Source organism: Corvus brachyrhynchos, unplaced genomic scaffold (genome assembly GCF_000691975.1).
Source record: "Corvus brachyrhynchos isolate BGI_N302 unplaced genomic scaffold, ASM69197v1 scaffold202, whole genome shotgun sequence".
Lineage (NCBI taxonomy): Eukaryota > Metazoa > Chordata > Aves > Passeriformes > Corvidae > Corvus > Corvus brachyrhynchos.
Window position 1 is genome coordinate 6460171 of NW_008238132.1, and position 14948 is coordinate 6475118.

At 40.2% G+C, this 14948-nt stretch overlaps 1 protein-coding gene across 1 annotated transcript; it reads left to right on the forward strand.

The window, feature by feature from the left end:
• Positions 1-162: 162 nt before the first annotated feature.
• ITM2B (integral membrane protein 2B) lies at positions 163-11077 on the forward strand. The gene is made up of 5 exons (XM_008633174.2): positions 163-320; positions 2407-2613; positions 4562-4672; positions 7749-7899; positions 9180-11077. Exons 1-5 carry the CDS (start codon positions 243-245, stop codon positions 9266-9268), a joined length of 636 nt encoding a protein of 211 aa, XP_008631396.1. The 5' UTR covers positions 163-242; the 3' UTR covers positions 9269-11077.
• The last annotated feature ends 3871 nt before the right edge of the window (positions 11078-14948 follow it).

A 14948-nucleotide genomic window follows, 5' to 3' on the forward strand; every position in this document is an offset into this window, starting at 1 on the left:
ACTAAACCTCAACTAAAATAGACTTGTTTTAAACTTTACCAAATAAAGTAAGTTTCTAAACACTTGTTTATGCTGAAGTACATACAGCCTCTTCTGGTGGATGCAGTGTTTGTATTTGCTGGGCCTGAAGTATCTGCTCTCTTAACCTGCCTTGGGAACAGTGTGTTGAAGGTCTCTCTGATGCCTTGCAGGACCCTGAGGATGCTGTGCCTGTTGGACAGAGAAGGGCCTGGTGCTGGTGCATGTGCTTTGGATTGGCCTTTATGCTGGCTGGTGTGTTCCTGGGTGGTGCCTATCTGTACAAATATTTTGCATTCCAGGTAAGTCACATACTTGTTATGAGAGGGCTGTTTTTCTCTGTGGGAAGAGGAGCAACAGACTGTTCTTTTTGTGTTACATTTAGAAGAGGAACAACAGACTAAACCAAAGGAAGTAAACTATTTTTTCTTTCCAAAACTTCATGTTTTCTGAAGGCCAGAGTGTGGCCTTCTCTGAAGTTACCTATCAGCAGAGGAGGGCAGAAGTGAAGCTGGCAAATAAAAGGGAGCAACACTTTTGAAAACCTCACTTTGCAGAGAAAAGATTGTATCTAAATAGGACTTGGGTTTAGGAGCCCCAGTGGTGTCCCAGATTTTTATCTGCTCTCTTTTCTCTCTTGCAGTGCCAAATACTGGAGGTGGATTAACCCCTTGAAAGCCTCCTTGTTTGATCCCAGGTTTCCTAACTCAGGTGGCACTGTTAATGTACAGGAAAGGGACTGCTTGTCAAAGCAACACAGTGACTCTCCTCTTCCCTAGCTTCCACAAGGATAAGAAATATTGGCCCTGCAGGGGACTTGGGAAAAGCACAGTCAGTGTGGTTTAAACATGCTCTGTCAAGTCTAATCCACATTGACAAGATCAGACCTCTAACAAAATGTATTTTCAGTCTTTTTAACAAATGGCACTGCTGCAAGAGGAGCTCTGTGAAGGCAGCAGTGCCGGGGAAACGGAGCATTTACCTGAAACATGGGGAATCTGAGTTAAATATTGTCTCCCTTGGGGGAAGTTGTCACTGGGCAGTGCTGTATGTGCTGGGCTGTTGCCCAAGTGGCTCAAGCACACCCTCCCTGCTGCAGAAGCTGCTGGGGTTGCAAGATCACAGAACTAGAAAGGGAGAGGATAAGCCAAACATGAATCTCTCTAGCCCACTGGTTAGTGCACCTAATTATAAGGTAAAAATTCATGTTCTCTTCCCTGATAGCAGGATTGTTGCTTTTCCCCCATTTTAGTAGCTGCTAATGTGGAAAGCCAAGTGATTAAGCTTGAGAAATTCTAGCTGAACTTGCAGTTTGTAGTCTATTTGGCTATCACATTAACCAAATTTACAGGGGAGCAGTAGTGTTGCAAACGATGATGAGATGATGCGTAAACAGCACAGCTTATCCCGGTGGATTAACGAGCTGAGGAGCTGAAGGTCGGCTGCATTTCTAATGCACATTTCACCCATGCTTAGCGCTGGGTGCTCCACCTTTCACCTGCCAGTGAGATGGAGCTGAAAGTGCCATTTAATTCAAACCTGTGCTCCTTGTTTATGTGACAGGTCTGCGTTAAAGGAAACATTCAGGAATTGAGCTAACATTGCACTGAAAACACATTTTCAATGTAAAATTTAAAATTGATGGCATGTGCATATGCATAAGTTCTTTATTTCTAAAACTCTCTGGCCTGTAAATTTGGTATGTGACTTCCTGTGACTCAAAACTGTTTTACACTTCACTTAGGTAGCCTGCCATGTGTGCTGTGGCGAAAGGACACAAATTGCTTGTTTTAATTTCTCTTTTTACCTTTTTGTCTTTTAAAACTGTTTAAAAATTATTTTAGAAATTGACTTTCCAGACTCCTGAAGTCTTGTAAAACTAAGCAACTTCACAGAATAATTGAGTTTGGAAGGAAAGTTTTGAAGTCATCTAGTCCAACCCTCTGCTGCAAGCAGGACCAAATTTAGAGTTAGACTTGCTTTTTAAAGGTGATTTGGATGACCATTGAATGGTTTTAATGTTTTTATCATAATTTTGACTACAGTTAGATCATAATTTAATAATAATAATATGCATGCATATAGATGTAGGAACTTCATTATCTTTCTAAAAATACATGTAAGAATGGATTTTAAGAACCTCCTTACGGGATCCTGTTTTCCTTGAATTCAAGGGAAGAACTCCCTCTGGGGTGAGTGTAATTGAGGTTTTATCTGTGGTCCTGTTGTAGATAGCAGCTGGCTCCTACTGTGGTATACGAATCAAATTAAAGTCAAAAAATTTCATTTAATCTGACAAGTGTTTCTTCTCTTCATTGCTCTGAGAATATTACTTTTAAACTTCTACGTTACTGATCTTTTTGTTGCTGGGTTGTTTACTATTTTTAGCAGGGTGGTGTGTATTTCTGTGGAATAAAGTACATTGAAGATGGCTTAAGTTTACCTGAGCCTGGGGCAGAGGCCCAAAGTGCTCGCTACCACACAATTGAGCAAAATATTCAGATCCTGGAGGAGGAAGATGTTGAGTTTATCAGTGTGCCAGTCCCTGAATTTGCTGATAGCGATCCTGCTGATATCGTCCATGACTTCCACCGGGTAAGAAATATGTCTGAAGAAGTTGAAAGCATTTAAAACTTGAAAAATGTTCCCCCTCAGTCATCCTGATAAATATACTCCTTATTTATTATGGTGGGGGAAAGCAGAAGGGTGGAGGAGGCAGCAGAAATGTTTTGATCAGCAGCAGGCTGCAAGCAGTTATTAACCAGGCATGAAGTACAGTACGATACAGTCATCATCAGGTAGTGTGTAAACCACCATTTGCAAATACAGTTCTGTTTTTAGAAAGGGAAAGATCTTAGACCTACTTGCTTCCTTAGTATGAGGAAAGAGAATATTGTTCTTTCTCTGCTGAGTCCACTGGGCCAGAATTTGACCAACTGCTGTGGTGCCAAGGGAAATTTGGAAAGGGCTGTCATAGCTTTGACATCAGCTTGGAGCGGCTGATTGCATCTGATGTCGCTGGGTGTGTTCAAGCACCCCCAGAGGTGCTCTCCTAGCATGGCTCAAAACCCCAAAGCAGCAGCAGAAAGGGAAGGACTGTGGAAGACAGCTCATTTTTCAGATGCCACAGGAAGCCAAAGTTTAATTTCTTTGTGCACCACAGGCTACTGCAATTCCTAGAGGCACTGAACTAGGGTTTCAAAACTGTGTCTTCCTTTTTTGGAGAAATAACCTTGATTGATAGGAATCATGGTAATGAATTTCTGTTAAGGCAGCTGTCAGACCTACAGCTCTCAGTGTTAAGAGCAGCTGTAAAACAATTAGAAGCCTTCCTTTTCTCTATCAGCATAGTTGGAGCTGTCTGATGGTGATGAAATGTTGTACAGCTGGTTTTCAGGAAGCTAAATCTCTGTGAACATTTGAAGACTTCACTGAACAGCTTTTTTTAAGCAAAGCTGAAAAAGAATAGGGAAGTGTCCTATTTTTTTATGCAAACTTTGGAGTTTAAAGTGCTATCTATCAAATATTCATAGCCAGATTTGGAGGAAAACATTGCTTGCTCAAGCTATGTAATTTAAATAATATTTCAGAATATATTTAGGGAGCTTCTGTTAAGAGTTAGAATAAAGACTCTAAAGAGGGAAAACTAGAAAATTAAAAAAGGAAAGCGTCTAAGAAGCAAGTAAGAGCAGTATAATATTAGAAATTTACTTTTTGATTTAGTAAGTTAAAGGCTTTGCTCTAGAGGTCAGTGCAGGGGTCATTTGACATAGGTACAGCACTTGCTCCACGTAATGAGATTAGCTGCACTGATGATTGCTGTCCTGGCGTTATTTTGACTGCTGGGCTCCTGGTGCTCAGTATTTTATATATGTCTGCAGCCTCAGAGCTTTCAGCAGCTAGAGATAATGTCTTCTTTAGCAAGAACAGGTGCAGTAAAACACAGCTCAGTGAACAGAGCTACAGGATTCATCAGGATAATTCCCTGAGCTTTTTATCAAGTAATGGCAAGTATTGCAGTTCAGGTACTGTATAAAGATAATTATTCAACTATGAATAATCATTAACCTTGCAATTCAGTAGTATTTTTGAAACTAAAACTACTTTTGTTGCATTATCTGTAGCAATATTTTTTCCTTCTGTTTTTGTTCTTACAGCAGCATTTCCTCTTTAGACTATAACAAAATACAAAAGCATGAAGATTAGAGCAGGTTTTTGCCCTGTTGTTTTGAAATGCAGGCACTAGGCATAAATGAATGCTGTACTTGTTTCCACAACAGCTCAGATGCACCTTTGTAGTTTCCTTGCTTAGTGCATTTGAGCTACGCATCACCTGCTGCCTTGCCCAAATCCCTGTCATAGATAGAAACTGTCATCAAGGCTGCCCTTTTTTTGTGCATTTCCCTGCCCTAAGATTGGGATTTGTTGGACAGGCTTTACAGTGAACAAAAGAAGAACAGCACGAGGCAATAGCAGTTCAGTAATGTCTGTCAATTTTCTGATGTTCTTTTTATTTTGATTAAAATAAATGTTTTCTCAACAGAGACTCACTGCCTATCTTGACCTTAGCCTGGATAAGTGCTATGTGATTCCTCTGAACACTTCAGTTGTTATGCCACCAAAAAATTTCCTGGAGCTGCTCATCAATATCAAGGTATGATTAAATCACAAGTAGTTTGTTTCTAAGACAGGAAAAATGTAAAAGTTTTTCTTTTTTTTTTCCCTTCTGCAGACCTCTGACATTCACACAAGGCATACGATTGCTAGAGGTCTTTTCAAAGAGAAAAAAAGTCTATAACCTACTTAGTTAATGATCTACAATCATGAAGGAATTACTAATTCAGAGGAAGGCAAAAAAACCCTGATTTTCTTCAGTGCTGTAAATTTGGCTGACAAAATCATGTAAATGTGGTGTAGCTGGACTATTTGAAAGTAGTCTGTGTGTTTTTTAATTTATAATCCATTGTGACTAAAGTTTCTACAAAGCATGTGTGCACTGGACTAAGACTGGTTAGCTGAGAGGCATGAAGTAGATAAGACTGGGAAATCCTTTTAACAGGGGCATTGGTCTCTAGGGTTGGCCCCCACTTCAATCCAGTGGCTTGAGGGTGTGCACTTCGCATAATGTATGCTTTTAATGCAGATGTAAATAGTATTTACCTTGGTTTTTGGCCTTTGGGTTTCTTCACAGAACAGCAAAACAGTCTAGGTGAGGAAGAGAGCTTATGAAATGTTACTTAAGACTTAGGGAGAATGTTTTAATATTTTACTGGGCTTTTGTAACTTTAGATCTGTTACGTCATCTTTGGGTTTGCATCTTTCAAAAAAGGCTTTGGAATTAGGACTCCAGGAACCATTTTAGCCATTTCTGAGTGGTTTGTATATATAAATAAATTTCATGTGAAAAGTTACCACAAGTAAGTCCTCTGCTGCTTTTTTGAGACTGGCTATTTAACCACACTTTCATTTCCTGTACATAAGGATTGTGTGGTGTCTGTAAAACTCAGTGACCCCCTTTTTTTTAACTTTGTCTGTGGTGTTTTCTTTCCATTTTTAGATCACACAAATTTCACTATTAAAATCTGTTAATTTCCTAGTTTGTCATTAGTACTGAATCAAAATTGCTTGGTTTACAACTAAGAGGATAACCAGGCATCTCGCACTTAACTGAAAATCTGTGCAAAAGCAAACAGTTTTGATCATTGTGCCCAACAGTGGGTGCCCTAATTTTATGAGACATCTGTTTAATTCTCATTGTATTAACAAAAAGCTGTGGGCATTTGATGTCACAGAAAATCAGGCTAAATATTTATAACTGGAATTTGGAAAACTATGCTGCAGATACACAAAGTGGGTAAATACTGTCCTGCAGTCACACTGGTTTCACGAGCAAAAAAAATGTATGAAACTGATGTGCTAGTTTCATTAAAATGAGCTCTGAATACATACAGAGAGCATTTTATGAAAATGGAGGAGCTCTGGGCTGTTTTGGTGTTTAAGAAACACCATAATTTTAGCCTAAAGAACCACATTTCTATATATTGATACAGTTTGCTTCAATGTGCAGACATGAAAGGCCTCCTTTGTTTCTTTGGGAAGCAAAACTGAAACCCAGATATATTTGCTCATCCACCTCGTTCCTGCTGCTGAGCCAACTGGCTAATTTTAACTGTACACAGTGCACAGGATGTCTCAAAGATGATGATATTTGTGGCTATGCTGGATCCCAGAGCTGGATAATTGCTGCTGCAGCAACTGGGCAGAGGAGATCTCTGCACTGAGTTTCCTCTCCTCCTGTCCCACCCAGCGAGGGCTGAGAAGGCTGGGCCTGGTCCGGGAGGTCCTGTGGTTTGGAGGGCATAAGCCCAGGAGTGTCCTTGCAGGCTGCCCCCCAAGTCCTCAGCACTGCTACCCACCCTGCCAGTGCCCTGCACTACTGCTTTGCTCTGGCACTCCCTCAGGGCTCCCTCCTGAGATTTGAGAGACCAGGAGTTGAGATACAGTAATTTACAGAGATTTAATTACAAAATTATGAGTGGGATAATTTGGGAGAGTGATGTTTGCTAAGTTGTTACTTAAAAAAAATTGCTGTTGTTTTCCTCATAGTATATATTGAAGAAAATATTCGTGGTTTATTCATTCATGTAAAATTTAAAGTGAATTTTATACAGTCCTTTCTTTACTGAGAAGAATAGCATTTAATCAGCTTCTCAGCATGTCACTGGAGCTGAAAAGATGATCTTGTTTTGCAGTGGAAATTTCAAGTTGTTTATTGTCACTAAAAAATACAGAGATCTTTCACAACAGAAGCTGAATTTGTTTTGACAATAAGTGATCATTTTATTTTTAGGAAGCAAGGAGAACCTTCTTTACTGCTATAAATTAGAACCACTCTTAACAGGATTTCTTAATATTTTTAAAAATTGATGATTATTTAATAGTGGTGGTATTAGAAAACTGGCTCGTAGCTAAATCTGTGCATCTTCAGTTATGTGCAGTGAGGTGTGCACAGAGCCAGATTCCTTCATCATTTCATCTCTGGCAAAATAATACTGGAGGGACTAGGGAGGGCTTGGGAAGCCTTTGCATGTCGTCGTGGCTCTCCCCTTTTTCGATGTATTGCCTTGAAACACCTGATGTCCCACCATGGCTTTGTAATACCTTTCCACATAAACAATTGTGGAAGTTGCCACAATAACTTACAGGTATGGGTGATCTTGTCTTGGCTTTGGCTGGAGAGCAGTTACCCATGTTGTGAATAAGTTCAAGGCTTCCCAACCCCATGGACTGCAGCCAGATTATACTGCAGCTGGCCTGCTTCATCAGCAGGAGTATCTGCACGTAGATCATGCTTCTGCCAACTCTTGCTTGGGAGTTGTTCCCGCTGAGGTCTGGTAGGCTGTTATTAATTAAGTGAAAACTTCGAGTGATAAGTGGAGAAGTGACCTGTGACAGTGGGTGCCCCTAGAAAAAAAACTTGCTGAAGACTGATGTTACTGTAGCAAGAGGACAGTGGGTGTTAGCATCAGTGAAGTTCTGTGACCTTTTTGAATATAACTGTTACATGTTTCTGTACTGAAGTTTGCACATTTAGAGTAGAAGTCTGTGGATAATACATATTTTGCAATAATTCAAAGATATGTTGAAGAAAAACATTGCGAAGTGTTTCTTTTGTACTTAGACCATGAAGAGATGGCTTTTGACAGAGCTGTTACATTTTTGTTCAACAGGCTGGAACATACTTGCCTCAGTCCTATTTGATTCATGAGCAGATGATTGTTACTGATCGCATTGAAAATGTGGATCAGCTGGGATTCTTTATCTACCGCCTCTGCCGCGGCAAGGAAACCTACAAACTACAGCGCAAAGAAGCCATGAAAGGTAAACACTCCTCCCGCGGTCTTGTGTGTTGGCAAAAACCTCAGTGATGCCTGAGTGTGTTCAAAGAAAAGACTCTAATTAAAGCAAGGGTCCCTTATTGCAGTAACAAGCCTCAGTGTGTCTGATATTTTCTTGTGTAGGTATGGAAATAAGTCATGTCCCGCTGCAAAAGTGCTCAAGACCCCAGTGAGCTACAAATGCCAAAATGTGTGTGTGTGCATGGGTGTGTTTCCTGGAGCTCAGGCTTTCATTGATGCTCTTCTTCAATCTTGAACCCTAAACCACCCACCCCACCCCAAATCAAAGAAAAATGTTTAATACAGGAGAAGCTTTAGTCTTGTAGTCCAAGTACAGAATTGCAGGTTCTTCTTGTCATTAAAGCCATCTATACATTGTTCCATGTCTTCCTGTTTGTGTCAGTGAAATGTGAGTAAGAGCTGTCTTCACAGGAAAATTGTAGTGCTTGGTAGTTTTTCATGGAAAAATGGTTGAAAAACATTATTTGGAAGAGTCTTGAAAAGTTATTAAATACTGCCTTAAAATTTCAATTCAAATGTTACTCAGATTTGCTTTTAGGTAGTTTGGTTTTTTTGCTTTTTGGTTGGTTGATTTGTTGTTGTTTAATCAGCGTGTGGTGTGCAAGTACACACCAAAGCAGTTTAATTGCTTCTGTCATATTGTTAGATCTGACTGCTTGGGAAAACAAAGAGAAGAAATACATTTTATGAAAGCAGTTTAGAATGATGTTTGAAAATTAAAAGGTCTTAATAGCAAAATCCAATTAAAAATTCAGTATGTTTATCCTGTAGTAATAAATGATTGGCATAGGTAGGCAGTAAGCGTAAGTTTGCCTAAAATTTGGTTAAATTCTGTCTTTTTCTGATACCAAGATAATGTTTAAATACTACAAGTCCGTTCTTTTTTGTGTGTAGCAGTTAATTCTATTGCTGTTCCCTCCCTCACATCACCACAAGCATTTTTACAGACACACAGAGAGGGAGATTGGGAACTGATCTAGGTTGAAAGCTAGCCAGTGGGGGGTTTTGGCAGGTTGGTTTTCACTAAACCAGTACTTGGATTTGGTCCACCACACTTTCGGGATCATTCCCTGCTTATTGGTTTTTTTTATGTCTGAATGTGTGCCTGTGTGTGTTTCCTTGGATGGGAGAGGGGAAGTTGTGATTTCTGGCGACATCTTATCATAGCAAACATAAAACTTCTGTCTCTGATGTACCTCAGCCCTTCTCCTCTTGACACTCTGTTCTTTACCAATACAACAGGAATTCAGAAGCGTGAAGCCATCAACTGCCGAAAGATTCGACACTTTGAGAACAAGTTTGCTATGGAAACACTCATCTGTGAACAGTAATGAGGAATAGTACTGTTACAGGAGACTTAAAAAGTACAGTATGACCCCACCCTTTGTATTGTGTGCAGTGATTATTTTTTAAACTCTTCTTTAATGTAAGTAGTAGACAGGGCTTTCTTGCTGAACACCTTCCATACTTGTCATCTCATGATACATATAAAATCAATACGTTTTAGTTTTCTCCTTATTTTCAGGTGTGGTGTTCTTCTTATATTTGAGTAGCAATTGTATAAAGACTTAGTTGCTAGTGCATTTCATGTGATGAATCTTGAATACTAGGAAGAAGAGGAAGTCTTTGAAATATCCACCAGTTTTTAAATAAGTGAAATTGAAAAACATTAATAATGTACAAATGGACTGCAAGAGCTACTTCTAACTGTAATATTACCTGCTATATAGTTTGTTACAGCATATAGACAAACCTGTATTTGACTATCCTAACCAAGTGCAATTTGTTTTGTTTTTAAAATATTGTCATATTTACCTTTTTGAGATTGATTTCTGATTTGATGTTTTAAAATGGCAAGTGTTTGCTGTAACAATCTTTTAGAAAATTAAGAAGTAACTTATGTTACTAACTTGTATATAATCCATGTATGTGCAATGGAAAATAAACCTTATAAACCTGTTTGTCTAAAAGTCTTGTGTTTTCTTCTGCTACTACTGGATTATTTTTAAGAGGAGAGGACTACAGTTAAAATTAATGCATTTTACTTGAATTGCTGTTTCTAAAGACAGAATAGATGGCTGAGAAATGAAATATGAACAGAGAAGCATGCTTTTCTGTCCCTTTTCATTTAAAGGCAATATTGTGCTGCTTGCTTAAATTCTGAATGGGTATTTCCACAATACATTTGATCAGAGTGGAGACCCAAAGCTGATCTAACCTGTTGTTAATGTCTGAAATCCCTCTCCTAAGTATTTGTCAAATGATGGGCATCATCCAGCATGTGCTGTGAGCCAGGCTGACCCAGCTGAGAGCCATGTGTTCGCTACCTGCAGGACTGTGTTGTTCCCTTGGTTCCCCACTGTGGTGTTCCTGCCAGCCTGTGCCACTGAGCTTTGCCAGTTGATCTGGGGCTTGCTCAGTTACCACCAATACCATCCCTGTATCGTGCCATTTACACTTAAAACTGCTATTCGTAAAGCAAGATTGATTTTATTTTTTCTAATATGATTTGCATCTTTGTAAAGCCAACTTTTGTAGGGGAGAGCGCAGAATAAGATGTGTCATAGTAGCTTCTGTTTTGAAGCTGTTTGCAAGAAAAAATATAGGACAGAAAAAAAAGGGAGTAACATTGAAAAAACAAGGCTGGAAAATCTCCCCCCAGATCCACTTGAGAGCTTCCATGACATGGGAACTGACTTGTCTTCTGGCCAAATTTTGAGCATTGATTCATCAGAAAAGTAGGAATGTTTATAGAATAATTGCATATTTGAAAAAAAAAAACCAACCTGCATATTTTTAAATAATATGCACCATAGGTGTCCAAATCATTTGTCTTAGGTTAATTCGGTCAAGAGGCTTTGTACTAATCTTATTTTTCATCTTCTAAAGGATCTTTTCTTAACACAGTGGTAGGATGCTTACTGGTTTTGGAACTATTATACAATTGTAAACATGCTATGATCCAGCTTCCTGCTATTGTGAATGTTTGGATTGAGATAAAATAATTTGTTTTAAAGGAAGTTTCCTAAATACACAATACTTTTTTTTTCTTCATCTGCATGTAGCTTAATTTACAGATTAAATCTGGTGTAAGTATCATATGTAAAATGAAAAGTATGCTGTATTCCAAAGCTGGACTTTTTAAATCCATTTTTGATGGTGCATGGTAATCATGAACATCAAATAAGGCCTCACATGCATACAGGCTAGATACTCGTGTATAAATTATATTTACATAGCTGTACTTCAGTATATGTGCAAGCAAGCTGGAAAACCTGCTGGGAAAACTTTTAGCTACAGACATTCAGGATGTTGCAATTGTGTGCTTGCAACAAAGGTCAAGTATATGTCAGCACAAGTTTGCTGGTGCGTTCTTTGGAGCCCTGTATGACGCAAGATTCACGCTGAAGTACTTTTAAGGATGTTTCCTACCTTTTCATGAGTGTTCTGTTCCTATTTTCCCTAAGTTAAACATAAAACCTGTTAATTTGTAAGCAAGCTTCATATGGTCTTTAACTTGTTTTCAAAATAAAACTCAGTGGCCAAACTCGGTGATCTGTGATGTGCCCTTTAACGGAGACACCAGCAAAGGAGGCTGTTGAAGGGGTGGTGGAGCAGGGGGAGAAATAGATTTGTTCTTACAGATGGGAGGTTTCTATGATCATGCTGTAGGCCCATGTCCCTAATAGCTTTTGTGCCTGTTGGAAGGAAATTTACTTCACTCAGTAGTATGAAAATACGCATGGGGAAGGAGGGAGAAACTCGTGTGCACTGAGGAAAAGCTCCCAGCATGTGCTTGTGTCTTATTAAATGCCAGGCAGTTTGTGTAGGAAGACAACCTAAAACACTTGGAGTGCAGTGAAAGCTCATGTTGGAACTTCTGCCCTCTTAGACCAAGTCGATGAAGCATGGGACACAAATCCATGGAAAGAACTAGCTCTTGGAGATACATGGGCTTTTTTCCTTTTTAAATAACAAAAGTATAATAAATACCAGTATAATAATAGTTAAGAGGCTAATAAACAAAGATAGCTGTGCTGCACTGAAGAAACCACATTTCTAGCCCAGTGAATTCCAGAAAAGGGTTAGTATAGAAATGACCTCATTGGACAATTATCTTTGCAAATAGTTTTTAAACTCCTCATAAGAAACAAAATCAATCCTAATGCTGAGGCATACTTAAGTTACTGAAGCAACAAAATCACTATCCTGTGCCACCATGTTTAGGTGGTGGAGAGGGCTGTATTACTCTCTTATGCATCCCAAACAGCCTCTGATGTTCAGCTGGTCTTTGCACATGTAAAGTTGTTGTGACCAGTCAACGTGATCATGATCTGGGCTTGCATAGCACAATAAAAGCTCCAAGGCCTCCCTCCTCCAGCTAAAGTCTTCCAGTTTTAGTAAAGAGGCACAGGGCACGTTTTGGCATGCAGAAAATCCTTCGGGCCTGCAAGACTGAAAATGCAGGAGTTTGGTTACCTGATGCCTGTCAAGGTGCGTACGTGCTTTTCTTCATATGGGTTGGGTGGGAGGATGGAGATTTGACACATCAGCGTTAGAAAAGCTTGTGGTTTAGAGACATCAGCAGAGCTGCACTCTCACTGACATGGCTTGTTCTAGTGGTTGGTAGGAGGAGATTTTATTGCTACAGAGGAAGCAACATAGAAGAGCCTATAGCGCTGTTGTCACAGGCGTTTTTCTGGAATGCTATACACAAATGTTTTCACTAATTAGGCTATTTCACTGCCATGGTTTAGTAAAAATGTCTTTCTCTTAGACCCACTCTTAACAAAAAGAAACAAAATTACAGGTTGGTTTAGTTCAGAGAAATGCCTGTGCTCACTCACTACGGGCTGAGGTTGCTGATTTTCAATTGGTTTTCAGGTTGTTGGTTAAGATTAATTTGATTCCTAAGAACTACTTCCAGGAGAGTGCATTTTGCTTCTTGTGGGCTTAGGAAATCCTGGAAGTGGAGACATGGGAAACATCCTTGCTGGGGAGATGGCCAGCAGCAGGACAGGGTGTTGCCTGTGCCAGAGCGCATTTTCTCATGTGGTGAGAGGAAGAACTTGGGACTGAGAAGGACAGGAAGGAAGGGGTCATTGATGTGGCTGTCTAATTGCAAGCAACAAGAGGGCTGTGGTTTGCTGGCTGATCTTTATTTCATTACCAGCTGGCAGTACCAGCTGAAATGAACTGCCCTGCAGAGGGGATGCAGAATGCCCTGCACTCTCGTGGGGCAGAATGTACCCAGGGTTTGAAGTGCCTTGCCTGCCAGGGACACAGGGTGGTACCTGTGTGACAAAGCACAGGGTGTGATGCAGCTGTGCATGCAAGGGCATGATTTATACTGATGTCCAGAAGCCTTCGTAAGCAAGGAAAGCTGTACCGGGAATGATGATTTTTTTCTGATGTAATTGCACTGTCACTAGGGCTTAATCTGATAAATTGAATCAGTCAGAGATTTTATTTTTGAGTGCCCTGGTTCTCAGCACTAGTGCCGATCAGACACAGCTCTGACAGCCATTCTCACAGAGAACAAGAAATGTGGAAGTAGTTATGATTCTTCTATAAATAGATAAATACAACTATCTGAGCAAAAGGAGAAAAAAGTGACACTCAAGTCTAAAAACTTTCATCAATGCAAAACCTCTCTGATGTCCAAGCAAGAGAACTAGAAGTATCTATGAAAGGTTGAGGTTCTGCACATAGGCATAATTTAGGTGCAGCCATTTCCCCGTTCAGTGACAAGTCATGGTGTCCTTTCAGATCCCACTGGCAGTTTGGTCAAATGCTTTATTGATAGAGATTCCTGCCTTAAACTCATCACTGCGGTACTGAGAGTCCAGCAGTGCCCTGTGTAGTGCTCTGAGAAGAGCGAGCCATAGATGTGTATAACTGTGGAGTGAAAAATATTCTTTTTATTAATAATGTCTATGTATAGAGAGAGGCTTTGAGCTGTTAGAAGAAGCAACATCTGACAAATACCTCTTGGCTTAAAGAGAAATGGGTTGAGGTTTGTTATGGTCCCTATGGCTTTTACATCACTGTAAAAATACTACCTCACAGAAATGGTTTTTATTCTTCATATTTCAAGCTGTGTATTTCTGTAGGAAACGACGACACAGAGGTCAGGCTCACCACCACCAAGGGGCACAACCAGTCACCTTCACACCATCACCCCAGTAAACCCTTTCCAGGTTCAAAGGCAGAGCTGATGCCAATGCAATCACAGCGTTACCAGGGGAGGTGATGCTGTGGCGTGGAAAGGGCCTGTTCGAGCCATGGCCTGAGTGTCCCTGAGGCACTCCTGCAGCCAGACTGTCACTTGGGTCTGTCTGCTGCGCCAGGTGTTTCTCCAGCAAGGTTCTTCTTAAGGCCTGGGGCCTGTAGGGCAGCAGCTGGCGAAAAGTTGGCCTGCAGGTTTGTCACCTCCTTGCTCCCATTAGCACTTGTGCTGGGGCTTGAGAGGGACAGCTGGGCTCCAGGTGACACTGATGGCAGGGGGCTGGGGGCCACTACACTCTGCAAGGAATGTGAATGCACAGAAAAGGCTGGCAGAAGAGGCTATGCCCCCTCACTGGTTAATTCTGCCTGTTACATGCAGGAAAATGGGTGTGATTCAGGCAGACATCTTTATAATCTGTGAGTTTTACAGCCCAGGGGCTTTATTCAAGCAAAAATTCTGCCAATAATTAGTATTCGGACTAATATCCAGAAGCTCCCAACTTAGTGGATTTTTAAATGCATACATTTCAGTCATGCAACTTCAGGAAAACTGATTTTACTATAATTGAAATCATGCCTTTTATTCCCACCGGCAATTACCATGAAACTATAGCAACAGTTTTAAGTGAAAAAATTAGGATAATAAAATTACCTAAGGTTGTGTAGCAGCTGGAAACAATGAGTCAGGACTGCCTGACTGGACAATGTTTCCCATATGTCTATGACCTATACTCTAAAAGCAGTTGTAGCAAGATGTTTAGAATAAAGATTCTGTCAGGTCAG